Here is a 16,124-nt window from a genome sequence, read left to right as displayed (position 1 = left end):
AAAATATAGGGAGATGGTGCAGCACATGGGAGAACAAATGTGGTGCGTCAAAGAATGGCACAATGTGGTCTGTAACCAGGGTTCTCGGCACCACTGATCTTCCATCTTGTTTGCATTACCGTCGGGAAAGCCAGAGGCCAATACTTCAGAGGGGCAGGAAATGAGGCAGAATCCAGAGGAAATCCGATAACAATAACTTGCATGCACATAGCACCTTTTACATAGAAAAAACATCCCGAGGCACTTCACAGAAACTCTTGCACACTTTATAGAGACAAGTAGCCAGAAAGACCAGCTACTCACTTGCAACAGGTTCACAAAAGCACGATACTTAACCAACCACTATCGCAGACTGAAACATACTATTCACAACCTTGTTTGACCTTAAGCCAAGATTCAGACCCATATTCTCTTTAACATGATGATCACTTACTTGCACCTCCAAAAAGATTGCCCCATTTCCACCCCTACTTTGACCCCTTCGCCACGGAAACCCTTGATCGTCTCTGGATCGGACACTTCCAACACTCTCCTTGCTGGCCTGTCACCCTCCATCAACCCCAACTGATCCCCAATCTCTGGTGTATGGTTCCTAGCCTGTACTAAGTCCCGCTCGGCCATCATCCGTGCCCTCGCTGACCTACGGTGGCTCACATTTTTTTAAATTTTTTTTTAAAAAGACATCTTTTTGACCGAACTTTTGGACACCCCTCCCAACCTCTCCCTTCCCGACTCAGCATCCATTTTCCACATGCCTGTCTGTAAAGTGTCTTGGAATGTTTGTACATTAAAGGCAGTACATAAAGGCAAGTTGAACAAGTGTCTACAGAACTGCTTTAATCCCTGTAAAGTTGCTGCCAAGTGCCTGCTGTAGGTAACCATAAGCCATGACCAGACCAACTGGCTTGTTGTCAAGAAGCTCATGAGCAGAGGGGCAACTTGGCAGCAAACTATTAAAAAAGACTAAAAAAAAATGCACGTCAAAAGCTAAAATCAACCCAATACTGATGAGCAGTAATTAAGACACCTGGACAGCAATGTGATCTATATTGGCTTGACCAAACTGAAACTCACCACAGTTAAATTCCTCTGGTGTAACTGTGGCAACGGATCTTCCCTGTAGCCTTTTGGGATACTCACAGGTAGCTGCTGCTTGGGTGTTTCCAGATTCAGCATACTGCTGTAGCATCTCGGCCAACCACATTAGATCACAGTTACAATTCAGGCTATTTGAGTCCAACCTCCTATTAAAAAGAAATATCTTCAAGTGAAGATGAACTGCTATTTGAAATGTCGTTCTCTGTGTAATACTGGAAACTCTTTTTTATCCGGCACCGACAGGACCGGCGTGGTGCCGGTTTATCAAAAAGTCCGGATTACAGAGAGGTATAGTTAAAAGGTACAAGAGCTCCGTACACAGCAACAAATCCAGGCTTCCCTGTTGCTTAGCAACAGATGCAAGAAGCCCGGCCACAGACCAAGCGTCCCTGTTGCTTAGCAACAAGTGCAGGAACCCCGGTTACACAGCCACAGATCCAGGAACGGCCACTAATATGAAGTAAAACTTACCTGAACCTACTCCTGAATTTTGCCGGTTAACAAGAGATTTCCGGTTATTTAGGTGTTGGTAAATCGAGAGTTTCCTGTATTACTCAATAGGTCTAGTTTAAGAAAAAAAAGTACCAGTGCTTAAAAATTATTATTCATAAGCAAAACTAAAATATACACACAGTAAGACCATTACACTTCATCGGCAGATTTGTGCAGAAGCCTTCAGTATAAAAAAAATAACATTTTCAGGATTGCGATACAAATTGTAATTCATTAAAGGTTTTTTTTTCTTTCTGAAGCCACGGCCAAATCAAAAAACATTACAGGAAACTTTCATTTAACCGGAGGTTAAAAGTCCAGAAAGCTCTATCTACCGGCAAAATTCAGGAGCCGTTTTCTATAAGTTTTTTTTACTTCTCGTTGCTTTTTTTTTTCCCCCAGTCAGGCTCTGCAAGGTCTGTAGCTAAGCAACAGCTTCAGCTAGAGACGCTTGCAGCTGCAGCCAACTGTTTTGAAGCTGTTGCTAAGCAACAGGGTTTGTTGATTCAAACGGAGCTGAAAAGCTCTGTATGTTTTAACATTAGCACTGGTTTATACGGCAGTTTTGATCTTAACGGCACCAGCTCGGTCCTGTCAGTGCCGGATACTAGATAGTTTCCTGTACTTCCCAGCATCTGAGAAATGACCCACTAATCTATTGTGAGGCTACAGTGTACCTGAAAGCCAACTGCAATATTTACAGTTACCAGTCAAACACAGTGGGGCAGTTTTTCTGCTCCCGAGTGCATTGGATTGCCTGAATGCAGCGAATACAGGAAACTGGGATGCAGAAGAGCGCAAAAGGAACCCATCTGATTTTTCATCCACTCAGTTTAATATACAGAAAATGGTGGGACCTTTCTTATGAATGTGCACTACACCCCCCTCCCCCGATTTTCCTCTCTGCGCTACGCCCCAAGCAATCCTATGCATCCAGGCACAGGAACACCAACCGGAAAATCTGCCCCACTTAGCATCTTTTGATTTGTGCAAAGTACATGCAATTTATGTTAATACCTTCAATCTTCCAGCTCCCTCTTCGATAATGGCCCGGAATTTGCAGTGGGTAATAACAGTGGATGAACAGCGGTCGCTGTTATTACCCCCTCTGAAGCTGACCGCAACTTCAGGATGTAGCGCCTGCGCATCCTAATGTGGAAACCCTGAAGTTGCGGTCAGTCATTCACTGCTCCGACACTGGCTGCGCTGTGTACACCCCGCCCCTAAACCGGCAATCAGTGTGACATGAATCTTGTCATTCATGTCATGTGGAAATGACTTATGAAATAATACTGGGCGGCCTGCTGGTGGCGCTGTCCAGGGAGAGTATAAATACTCGGGCACGGGCCCAGCTTGCTCAGGACATTCTTTTACAGGAACTAGTGAAGGACACAACTAGATCTCCATGTTGTAAAACAGTTGATTAAAGCCTTGTTTAATACTTAGACCAAGTGCCTAGTAGTTTTCTTACGTCACAGTGTAATCTGTGAAATCAGGGAAACTAATTGAAAGTTTTGGGGAGAAATTCAGTATTGCCCCATTTGGGGGCAGTAACCTTCGAAAGCTGGGAAACCTAATGCCAGGTGCTAATGATTCGTGGCGTGAAGTCTTACCGCTGCCACAAACCTCTCACCATAGTTCGCGGGAGTTGTTCATCTCGCCGCGCCCAGGCGGTAAGTCATTAGTGCCCTGATATCGCCCCCGGGGGCGCAAACCCACCGAATTTCTCCCCCTTTGGCTCTTCCATGGTAATACCGCTGTTAAATACCCCATTAAAAGTTAGTCCCTATTGGATTAGGTGTAACTGGGGTTTTAACAGCGTATTGACTGCTAAACAAACGTTACGGCTCTGAAAAACTAATTTTAATTTTGTGGACTGTCAAATTTATCCATCTTAATAAAAATTACAATTTTTAAGAAACTTTTAAATATATTTTTTTTAAAGTTTGTCCATCTTTATTTCAGATTTACCATATCCCCATGCGAAAGCTCCAATCATTGTTTTGCTCTCTGTAATTTTTTTTTTGCTCTCTGTAATTTTTTTTAAAAGTTAGAATCTAAGCAGCTTACTCACTTCCTGGTTCGTGCACGGTCTGGGGAGAATTCTGCATTGTGATTGGCTGCTTAGACAGCTTGTTGACCGGCACAGCAGCTGGCGTTAGGGATTCCCCACTAACTTGCGCTGATTTTGACTGCACGTCGGGAAAAGCTGAACTTCCTCGTGGCGGAGATCGCGAGATCTTTGCGGGAAGCTTACTTCGGGGGGCCAGCGGCGAACGCCTTTGCTTCGCCACTGACCGCAAATTGTGGGCCAATAAAACGAGCACACTGGCACGCCACATCTTACACATGCTAACATGAAAGAGTCATTCATGAAAGAAAGACGTATGAAATATTACTGAGCAGCCTACGGGTGGCGCTGTCCAGGGAGAGTATAAATACTCGGGCACGGGCCCAGCTTGCGCAGGACATTCTTAACAGGAACTAGTGAAGGACACAACTAGACCTCCATGTTGTAAAACAGTTGATTAAAGCTTTGTTTAACACTTGGACCAAGTGCCTAGTAGATTTCTTACGTCACATGCTATTAGCACCGATCAAACGTAAAACTCTCTCATACTGTACATGCTCCATTAATTACCATCCTTCCCATTTCCCACCTCCCCATAAAGAAAGCTAAGTTTCTCCTACTTACAGTCTTTTCATGGATTCTAACTGACTGAATGTTCTCGGTAATATCTGTGACAATCTATTGTTGTGCAAAAAACTGGAAAAAGAAGAAAAAATATCCAACTGTTATTTTTCTGTGGCATTATTGCATTAAAAACATTTGCCCATTTTTAAATGAATCAATTCTCTGTTTGGTACCTATTAGACTAGTAATAACCTTTGAGAAAGATGAAGGTATTCTGTTTTTTGCATTTTTTAAAAATTCAAGTAAATAAATTAAAAAAAAAAACAGGTGAAATCAGTTGCGAGCAAATACCTGCTCTATGGGCCAAAAATAAAATAGAATTTTGATAAAGAAACAGTTTGGGTAGGTACAAATAAATTGCCTGAACTCATACAAATGTCTTCGCAAGAAGTCGACGTACACCATTTTGCTGCATGCGCGGTACTTTGTCCGGCGTGAAGGTTTGTTCAATTCACGATACGATACAAGTGACGGAATGTGTTCCCCATCAAACTGCAGCATACTGACAATGACGGTCCTAAACTTTTACCAATTTTAATTTTTGTGATCAGCCAGGTGCGAGACGCCTGGCCCAAACGCATCGGTGTTGGGAACCTGCTCAAGACTCTCCGAACCGAATCGCTGAGAAATCCGCATCAGCAGCGTTCCGAATTAGCCGATACGTTGGGCACCCAATTTTTGGAGACAACCAGATTATTGGACCCCAGAACCGGTCGAGAAAAGCCGAGCTTTCGGGTCCGCCAAGTGTGTGCAAGGGTATTGCTGGGGTTTAGCTGAAGCATTGGCAAGCCTCCTGCTGCCATTAGGTCACCCTACCCAGAGTTTCTAAAGACAAGTGGGAGAATTTCAGTGGCCAATTACATGTCCACCCCTCCAGGCCCCTTCAGTCAACCAGGCAGCTGATTAGTACCCAATGAGCAACTCGGTTCCAATCTTCCAGTGCCATCTTAAAGCCAATTCTTCTTCTTAGGCAGTCCCTCGGAACCGAGGATGACTTGCTTCCACACTAAAAATGAGTTCTCAGGTGACTGATGAGTCCAATGCGGGACCTACAGTCTCTGTCACAGGTGGGGCAGATGGTGGTTGAAGGGGCGGGTGGGTGGGGTGCTTGGGTTGACGTGCACTCCTTCCGCTGCTTGCGCTTGGCTTTCGCTTGCTCCCGGCGAAGAGACTCGAGGTGTTCGGCGCCTTCCTGGATGCTTCTCCTCCACTTTGTGCGGTCTTGGGCCAGGGATTCCCAGGTGTCGGTGAGGATGTTGCACTTTTTCAAGGAGGCTTTGAAGGTGTCCTTGAAGCGTTTCCTCTTTCCACCTGGGGCTCTCTTGCCGTGTCGGAGCTCCGAGTACAGCACTTGCTTTGGGAGTCTCGAACGGGCATGCGGATGATGTGGCCCGTCCATCGGAGCTGATCGAGCGTGGTCAAAGCTTCGATGCTGGGGATGTTGGCCTGAGCGAGAACATGGACGTTGATGCGCCCATCCTGCCAATGGATTGGCAAGATCTTGCGGAGGCAGCGTTGGTGGTACCTCTCCAGTGCTTTGAGTTGCCTGCTGTACATGGTCCATGTCTCTGAGGCATACAGCAGGGCGGGTATCACTACTGCTCTGTAGACCATGAGCTTGGTGCTGGGTTTGAGGTCCTGGTCTTCAAACACTCTCTTCCTCAAGCGACCGAAGACTGCAGTGGCACACGAAGGCGGTGTTGGACCAAATAAATCAACATATGTCTCCCACCCCCACCCCGTTGCCAGCCATTAGTTCATCCTTCAGACAACTGATAAACATGCTTTGGAGTCTTCACTAGATGAAGAATAGGTATCAAGAACCCCTTCCAAGCACTCGCTATAAAACGCATCAGTGTATTGTCACCATCCTTCTGGCCAAGCATAGTCACACACACCAAGTAGTCATACCAGCAGTTAGTCGGGGCAGTGCTTGCCTGACTGCAACCCAATCCTGGCATTGTAACATTCTTCTCAAAAGAGAAAAAGCTCACACTTAATTCTTGCATAAGGCAGGTGGCACTGTAGATTTTTGGCAGTGTGACAGAACTACTAACCACAGTTGTGGTTGAAGTGACGCCGTTAATTTCTCAGCCTCTCAAGGCAATCCCCAACTAGTAATCAGTGCGGCGACTGATGTATGTGATTGACAACACAGCTGTTTGGGTTGTAAACAAAGATGTACATGTGAAAGTCCCACGGACATGTGGAAAAGCTCTGGATCCCTTGAAGGCAAAATGATTTTTAGTACTCCAATAAACATTTTATAGTAAATTACAGTAATGGAGCAGCTTTATGCTTCAGGGTTAGTTCCTGACTGTCAAAAAATACAATAAAGGTTTTCGTAATTTGTAAGGGCCGAAACAGGAAATATGCTTTGTGCTTAAATTTTTAAAAAGGGGGTTAATTTAAAGATAGCAGTTTTCGCAATTTTCTCTTTTACTTTTGTCATTTCCTTCTTTCCTATCATATAACTATGACCCTCTTTCATTACAAGAATCAAACCATCCAGTTGACAGTCATCAACACAAATGCAGTCTCTGTCCTGTTCCAAAGAACACTTCTCCACCTCACCAGCAACCAGTCCGAGACCAGCACTCAACCCTGGAGGAAGCCCAAGAGAGACCCATCAGTGGCAGGTTCGAAATGAGCTGGAGTTATGTGGGAGCCTACTGCCGTCAGTGTTGTAGCTGCTGCATCTCCTCTTAAAAACTCTTTCAGCTCAACGGTAAGCTTGTAGCGCGGTCATTTCCAATAGCCCTGAATTGGCCTCAGTTTAGAGTCTGGAATTTCTGGCTTGGCTGACAATACCCTTTAAAGCTTTTCTCAAGAGGTTACCTATTAAACGTATTAGGAAATTGTAGCACTCACAGCCTTTCAAGCTTTGGAAGATCGCTGAAGGATTCTGGTTCTAAAGACTCTATTTGATTGAAGTGGAGATACCTATTTAAAGAGAAACAGAACATCCAGTTTACATTGAGACTTTCAACCGACATTTAAGTACTGCAGCACGCTTTCTTTTGCTATTTGTGAACCATATGATTGATGTATTGAAACTTGGGTCGATTTATTCCAATGTAAATTAAGGAAAGAAAAATCAAACCGACACAACAGAGGGAAAAAGTTTTTGTTAAACCCAAGTATTGTCAGTAAAAATAAATAAGCTTTAGTTAACCACAAGGTACAGTCAATCCCACCCTATAAAATTGAATACTGTAAACACTTCACTGCATTTAAATGAAACAAACCACAGAAACTTTACCAATACTCTCCTACGTGTTACATTTTACAGAAACAGTATTTATTTTGTTTATGCTTTCAATTTAAGACTTCAAATCACCACTTCTGAAGCACAGAATGTTTAATTTATAAACATTATAAAACTTCAATGCTGATATTCATCTGATCTGTTGTGGCCACTACACTCAAAGCACTGTGGTACAAGGCTGAACGGTTAGAAGCTGCTACACATGAACACTCCAATAGCCCCAGTATCTAATTTCATTTGAGTCAGGCATCTAATGTTACAGGAAACTCTTTATTATCTGGCACCGACGGGACTGGCGTGGTGCCGGTTTATCAAAAAGTCCGGATTACAGAGAGTTATAGTTAAAAGGTACGAGAGCTCCGTACACAGCAACAAATCCAGGCTTCCCTGTTGCTTAGCAACATGTGCAGGAACTCCGGCCACAGACCAAGCGTTCCTGTTGCTTAGCAACAAGTGTAGGAGCCCCAGTTACACAGCCACAGATCCAGGAACCCCCACTAATATGAAGTAAAACTTACCGGAACCTACTCTTGAATTTTGCCGGTTAACAGAGATTTCTGGTTATTTAGGTGCCGGTAAATCGAGAGTTTCCTGTACTAGAATCAGGGTGATTGTGTGATCTGCCGCTTCCAGTAGGCAGTGGACTCGGAGGGGGCACATCTCAGGAAATCGTGGGTACATAACCACTGATATTCGGCACACTAAAATTAATTCACAGAAAATCAAGAACTGTGTACCTGTAATTTCTTGAGAAATGCTCCACGCCAAGCAGCACTCCCTGCTGGGAGCACTGGATCATGAACTCACCCTTGTATCTCAATTACTGACGATCAACCTCGAGTAAGGATATACAGTATCACCTCGATAAACTGCCCAATACTAGTGCTGCAAATAGGTAAATAAATGGCCTGTTGCTTTAAAGTGTTAGCATACCCGCACATAGCTTGATTTCCCATTTGATAATGGGATTCGGTAGCGCAGTGGGGTAACATACCATCTCGAGGGTGGGGGGGTTTGAATCCAGCCCAGAATGCTGAGACAAAAGGCTTCTTTCAGCTCACCGGATGGCTCCCTTCGTTAAGACGGTGTTAGTTAAGACAGTGAGTTGCACGGCAGGAGGGATCCAACTTCGATCCCTGGTCTGCCTTTAGCCGAGACACCAGTAGGGGACGGTACAGTTGGTTTCAAGGTCACTGGCCAAGGAAGAGAAAAACAACCATTGTTCTTGCTCCTAGTCACTGTTCAGTGGACTGCTACTGGAAAGCTGCTTTGCGGATGCCAGGTGAGAACAGGAAAGCTTTTGGACTACCACCAAAGCCAATCAGCACTCAGTGGAAAAAATCTCTCTTGAATGGCTCCATGTTAATTAGCTAGTTTTTCAGACACAGGAACAGGAGGCGGCCATTCAGCCCCTCGAGCCTGTTCCGCCATTCAGTTAGATCATGGTTGATCTGTATCTCAACTCCATCTGCCCGCCTTGGTTCCGTAACCTTAATACCCTTGTCGAACAAAAAATCTATCAATCTCAGTTTTGAAATTATCAATTGAACCCCCCCCAAGCCTCAACAGCATTTTGGGTGAGAGTTCCAGATTTCCACTACCCTTTGTGTGTGAAGAGGTGCTTCCTGACATCACCCCTGAACGGCCTAGCTCTAATTGTAACGTTGTGCCCCCTTGTTCTGGACCCCCCCCCCCAACCAGAGGAAATAATTTCTCTCCATCTACCCGATCAACTCCTTTGATCGTCTTAAACACCTCGTTTAGATCACCCCTTAATCTTCGCTATTTGAACGAATACAAGCCTAGTCTATGCAACTTGTCCTCATTCTTTAACCCTTTCAGCCCCGGTATCATTCTGGTCAATCTGTGATGCACCCCCTCCATATCCTTGCTGAGGTGCGGTGCCCAAAATAGGATGCAGTGCTCCAGATGGGGTCTAACCAGGGCTCTGAACAGCTGTAACATAACTTCTACCCCTTTGTATTCCAGCCCCCTGGAGATAAAGGCCAACATTCCATTAGCCTCTTCAATAATTTTTTTTGTACCTGTCCACTAACTTCCAGTGATTTGTGTGCACGGACACCCACATCTCTCTGCTCCTCCACAGTTAGAAAATACTCCGATTTGTCTTTCTTGGATCCAAAGTGGATGACCTCACACTGAACCCAATTTGCCGGTTTTTGCACACTCACTTATTCCGTCTGTGTCCCTTGGTAACTTCTTGCTCACATCTGCACTGCTTACTGCAGCAGCCTAAATTTGCGTCAGCTGAAAAATGTGGATATGCAACTCTTTATTCCTTCAGCCAAGTCATTTGATAAATAGGGTGAAAAGCTGAGGCCCCAGCACAGGTCCCTGGGGAACACCACTTGTCACATCCCACCAATCAGACTACGCGCCCTTTATCCCTACTCTGTCTCTTACCACCCAACCAAATTCCAAGCAATGTCCCACTTAGCTGTTGTTTGAGAGATTTAATTCAAATCACCGGATAATTCTTATTGTTCTTAGCACAAAATCTGGCTTTTAATTATCAACAGACTGTAATCATATTGTCACGGCATAATTCCTGGGAACAGCAGCAGTGAAAAACACAATGCGAGTGCTATTAATTAGAACGATATAGTATTACTGCCAAAACATGCAAGATGTGCATACCATCTACCTAAACTCTTATTAGTACTGCCTTAACCACCTATAATTAACAGATTTAATAATGATTGTTCACTTTATTGAACAAAACTAAATATCCCAGTTAATGTTGTCTTGATAATTCCTAGCCCAAAGAACATAGTTCAAAACTACAGGATCTTCAATTTACATTCTCAGACTTTGAGTCTTTTCTATCCAGCGAGAAGCCATCATCAATTTTAATTGAAATAACAAAAGAAAATGCTGGAAACACTCAGCAGGCCAGGCAGCATCTGTGGAGAGAGAAACAGAGTCAATGTTTCAGATCTGGAACCCTTCGTCAGGACTGGTAAAAGTTAGAGAAGTAACACGTATTAGGCAGGTGCAGAAGCAGGGAAAGGGGGGCGGGGGGAGGAAGGAATTAAAGGGACGGTCTGTGCTAGGGTGGAAAGCAGGAGAGATTAAATGTAAATGGGGATGGCAGAATAATCAACAGCCACCTGTAAAATTCTGCCATCCCCATTTGCAACATTTAATGAATCTCTCCTGCCTTCTACCCCAGCGCAGACCGTCCCCTTAGTTCCTTCCTCCCCTGCCTTTGCACCTGCTTAAAACCTGTTACAGGAAACTTTCTGGTATCCGGCACGGACGGGACCGACGTGGTGCCGGTTCAGCAACAATTCCGGATAACCGAACGCTATACGGAGCTCAGAGCTCCGTATGAAGCAACAAACCCTGTTGCTTCAAAACAACGTCCACAAGTTGCAAGCGTCTCTGTAGCTTAGCAACAGCTGCAGCCAAGCCCTTGCCTTCCTCCATCTGTTGCTGTGCAAGTAATAAAAGTTATAAAACTTACCTGAAACCGACTCCTAAATTTTGCCGGTTAACCGACATTTTCGGTTATTTAGGGGCCGGTTAATCGAAAGTTTCCTGTACATCTCTAACTTTTTTCAGTTCTGACGAAGGGTCACGGACCTGAAACGTTAACTCTGTTTCTCTCTCCACAGATGCTGCCAGGCCTGCTGAGTGTTCCCAGCATTTTCTGTTGTTATTTCAGATTTCCAGCATCTGCACTATTTTGCTATTGTATCAATTTTAATTGCTTGCTGTAGAAAATAAAAATCAAGACGTGTCCCGTGCGGAATGGATGCGGATTGATCAGATCAGGAAAGCCGCTGTGTACATGAATTGTAACCCGTGTCTATTAGTTTGGGCTCTTTTACCAGCTCTTCAAACAGTGAATCATGTGATGTGACCCATTCATAAGCAATCAATCTGACCCGAACATCTACAAGAAGCTAGGATTTTTAATACATTATGTGACAGTAAAAGCTACAACACATTGATGTTAAGTATATTAGGCTGTTCAGTACAGATATGATTCACTGATATGAAGTACCAGAGTTCATGCAAGAGCATTTTGTGACTGTCATTTAAACAAACCCACATGCAATGTTAAAATGTTGTTCGAACATAAGCATTAGGAGCAGAGAAGGCCATACGGCCCCTCGAGCCTGCTCCGCCATTCAATAAGATCATGGCTGATCTTCAACCTCAACCCCACTTTCCTGCCCTATCCCCATATCCCTTAATTCCTCTGGCGTCCAAAAATCTCTCTCAGTCTTGAATATACTCAATGACTCAGCATCCGTAGCACTTTGGGGCAGAGAATTCCAAAGATTCACAACCCTCTGAGTAAACAAATTCCTCCTCATCTCGGTATTAAATGGCCGGCCCCTTATCCCCGAGTTCTCGACTCTCCAGCCAGGGGAAACAATCTCTCAGCATCTCCCCTGTCAATCCCTCTCAGTATCTTATATGTTTCAATGAGATTACCTCTCATTCTTCTATACTCCAGAGAGGGCTCAATCTCTCCTCATAGGGCAACCCCCTCACTCCAGGAATCAACCTAGTGATTGCACTGCCTCTAAGGCAAATATATCCTTCCTTAAACAAGGAGACCAAAATTGTGCACAGTACTCCAGGTGTGGATTCACCAGAGCCCCGCACAATTCACAGAAACCCCACAGTGCAGATAGAGGCCATTTCGGCCCATCGAGCCTGCACCGACACATATCCCACCCGATCCCCGTAACCCCTACACCAACACATATCCCACCCTATCCCCGTAACCCCACGTATTTTATCCCCCTAACACTAAGGGTCAATTTATCATGGCCAATCATCCTAACCCGCACATCTTTGGACTGTGGGAGGAAACCGGAGCACCCGGGAGGAAACCCACGCAAACACGGGGAGAATGTGCAAACTCCACACAGACAGTCACCCGAGGCCGGATTCGAACCCGGGTCCCTGGCACTGTGAGGCAACAGTGCTAACCACTATGCCACCGTGTTGTACCAAGACTTCCTTACTCTTGTACTCCAACCATGGCCAACATGCCATTTGCCTTCCTAATTGCTTGCTGTACCTGCATGCTAACTCTGTTTCTTGTACTCGAACAGTCAAATCTCTCTGAAAACGATTATGTTAGAAGCATAATTTTTCTCTTTCACGTTACAAATTTACAACAATTCTCATAAGCGGACTTGGTCAGCTATGATCCAGAAGCTACAGCTTTCTTGCGTTTCCCCTTGCCATGATCTTATTGAATGGCGGAGCAGGCTTGAGGGGTCGTATGGCCGACTCCTGCTCCTAATGCTTGTTTTTATGTTTGCTGAAGCATCGCCTGTAGGAGGCTCCATGAATATCCGCATCCTCAATGATGGTGGAGCCCGGAACGTGAGTGCAAAAGACAAGGCTGAAGCATTTGCAACCATCTTCAGCCAGAAGTGCCGCGTGGATGATCCATATCGGCCTCCTCCCGAGGTCCCCACCACCACAGAAGCCAGACTTCAGCCAAATCGATTCACTCCACATGATAGCAAGAAACAGCTCAGCGCACTGTATACAGCAAAGGCTATGGGGCCTGACAGCATCCCGACCATCGTGCTGAAGACTTGTGCTCCAGAACTAGCCGCACCTCTAGCCAAGCTGTTCCAGTACAGCTACAACACTGTCATCTATCCGACAATGTGGAAAACTGCCCAGGTATGTCCTGTCCACAAAAAACAGGACAATTCCAATTCGGCCAATTACCACCCCATCAGTCTACTCTCAATCATCAGCAAAGTGATGGAAGGTGTCATCAACAGTGCTATCAAGCGGCACTTACTCACCAATAACCTGCTCACTGATGCCCAGTTTGGGTTCCGCCAAGACCAATCGGCTCCAGACCTCATTACAGCCTTGGTCCAAACATGGACAAAAGAGCTGAATTCCAGAGGTGAGGTGAGAGTGGCTGCCCTTGACATCAAGGCAGCATTTGACCGAGTGTGGCATGAAGGAGCCCTAGTAAAATTGAAGTCAATGGTAATCCCGGGGGTGGGGGGGGGGGGGTGGTAGTAGTAACTCTCCACTGGCTCGGAGTCTTACCTAGCACAAAGGAAGATGGTTGTGGTGATTGAAGGTCAATCATCACAGCCCCAGGACATTGCTGCAGGAGTTCCTCAGGGCAGTGTCCTAGGCCCAACCATCTTCAGCTGCTTTATCAATGTCTTCCCTCCAACAGAAGGTCAGAAATGGGGATGTTCGCTGATGACTGCACAGTGTTCAGCGCCATTCACAACTCCTCAGATAATGAAGCAGTCCATGCCCGCATGCAACAAGACCTCGAGGACGTTCAGGCTTGGGCTGATAAGTGACAGGTAACATTCACGCCACAGAAGTGCCAGGCAATTATCTCCAACAAGCGAGAGTCTAACCACCTCCCCTTGACATTCAATGGCATTACCATCACCGAATCCCCCACCATCAACATCCTGGGGGGTCACGATTGACCAGAAACTTAACTGGACCAGCCACATAAATACTGTACCACACCTGGAGTATTGTGTAGTTTTGGTCTCCTTACCTCAGGAAGGATATACTTGCCATAGAGGGAGTGCAACAAAGGTTCACCAGACTGATTCCTGGGATGGGGGGGGAATTGTCCTATGAGGAGAGATTGAGTAGACTAGGCCGATATTCTCTGGAGTTTAGAAGAATGAGAGGTGATCTCATTGAAACATACAAAATTCTTGCAGGGCAGATGCAGGGAGGATGTTTACCCTGGCTGGGGAGTCGAGAACCAGGGGTCACAGTCTCAGATATATCTCTTCAGTCTAAGATTCTGCTATTCTACCACTCTCTCCAGATTGGCAGAATATCAAAAAGAGGCCAGCGTTTTACAGGCTAAAGTAATTAAAATGACAAACAGTACAATAATCAAAGAGGTCTTTGAGCAATGATTACTAGCAGTTCATCACCATTTATAATTTCCACTGAAGAACCAAAAGTAGTTAACTAAAATTGCAACGGAAATCTCCTTTTTTTCCTCTTTTGAGTTTCTCGACTCTAAATCTCAAAGATAAACTATCTAACTGCAGCCCAGAAAGCCATTTCTTGAATCTGATATTTCTTTTGAAGTTAAATTTAATGAAATTGCGTTTCATATGTCAAGCATAACACTTGGAGGGTTACTGGTTAACTATAATAAGCATAAGTGTCCGCCATGGCTCAGTTGGTAGCACACTCGCCTCGGAGTCAGAAGGCTGAAATCTAGGCTGACACTTCAGTGCAGTGTTGAGAGAGTGCTACATTGTCGGAGGTGCCGTCTTTTGGATGAGACGTTAAACCGAGGCCCCGTCTGCTTTCTCAGGTGGACGTAAAAGATCCCATGGCCACTATTTCGAAGAAGAGTTATCCCCGGTGTCCTGAGGCCAATATTTATCCCTCAACCAGCATAACAAAAACAGATTACAGGAAACTCCCTTTTAACCGGCACCTAAATATCTGGAAACCTCTCTTAACCGGCAAAATTCAGGAGTAGGTTCAGGTAAGTTTTACTATATTAGTGGCCGTGTAACCAGGGTTCCTGGATCTGTGGCCGTGTAACCGGGGTTCCTGCACCTGTGGCCGTGCAACAGGGACTCCTGGATCTGTGGCCGTGTAACCGGGACTCCTGCACAAGTGTTGTGTAACCGGGGCTCCTGCACCTGTGGCCGTGTACGGGGCTCTCGTACCTTGGTAAGTATACCTCTCTGTAACCCGGACTTTTTGATCAACCGGCACCACGCCAGTCCCGGATAAAAAAAAGTTTCCTGCATCTGGTCATCATCACACTGCTGTTTGTGGGAGCTTGCTGTGCGCAAACTGGCTGCCGCGTTTCCCGCATTACAACAGTGACTACACTTCAAAAAGTACTTCATTGGCTGTAAAGCGCTTTGAGATGACCGGTGGTCGTGAAAGGCGCTATATAAATGCAAGTCTTTCTTTAATACACAAATTATATTGTGTGAATGTGGATTTCAACAAATACAGAAACCATGACACCAGTAAATCATATGCCATGCCATGAAGATGCAAGCTCCCACAAACATCACCTGGGAACAGCGCAATGCCCTGGGGGTAAAGATGATCATTTATCTCACTTTATATTATAAAAAGGTGATGTGAGCTTCGCAGCTTAACAAAAATAACCATTTAAAAAAAAAATCTCTTTTGGTGAATAGTTTGCTCTTCATGATGATGGCTGCAAGCACTGGAGAAATGGAACATGTTCCCAGTTTCAGACATCCAGCATCAAGCATTCCTACGACTCATCCCTCTGCACTGTGCATAAAATACCTTGCGCTCGTGTGGGATCTACATTTTTCAAAAAAAGCCCGAGTGAAATTCTGAATTTAGCTCTAACCTGGGTCGAATTAAGGACAGTTTTGTGCTGTGATTCAATGGTCATTAGAATTTCAATCGCCCCCAAAGTTTCTTTCATATTGGACTTTTACAGCCAACAGATGACTTTCATCAGATCCATTTGGACCAGATTGAAACCCAGCTGCAAATGATAAAAACATTTTTTTTTTCAAGAACAGGGAACATGAAACATGAAGTCCTGATGAA

General features: G+C 45.0%; 1 protein-coding gene across 2 annotated transcripts in view; it reads right to left on the bottom strand.

Annotated features, from left to right (window-relative positions):
• Positions 1-16,124, bottom strand: part of pxdn (peroxidasin) — a 296,825-nt gene that overhangs the window by 100,736 nt on the left and 179,965 nt on the right. For both annotated transcript variants that reach the window (XM_085996418.1, XM_085996419.1), the window contains 3 exons: positions 7,157-7,228; positions 4,286-4,357; positions 1,075-1,244 (listed from right to left, as the gene is read on the bottom strand). In XM_085996418.1, coding sequence (XP_085852544.1) covers positions 1,075-1,244; positions 4,286-4,357; positions 7,157-7,228 — 314 coding nt within the window. The remainder of the gene's footprint in view (positions 1-1,074; positions 1,245-4,285; positions 4,358-7,156; positions 7,229-16,124) is intronic.

This window comes from Somniosus microcephalus, chromosome 9 (genome assembly GCF_052327205.1).
Source record: "Somniosus microcephalus isolate GS21.2 chromosome 9, FLI_Smic_1.0, whole genome shotgun sequence".
Classification (NCBI taxonomy): Eukaryota; Metazoa; Chordata; class Chondrichthyes; order Squaliformes; family Somniosidae; genus Somniosus; species Somniosus microcephalus.
The sequence above is the reverse complement of the archived record's forward strand: the minus strand, read 5'-3'. Positions and strand labels throughout refer to the sequence as shown.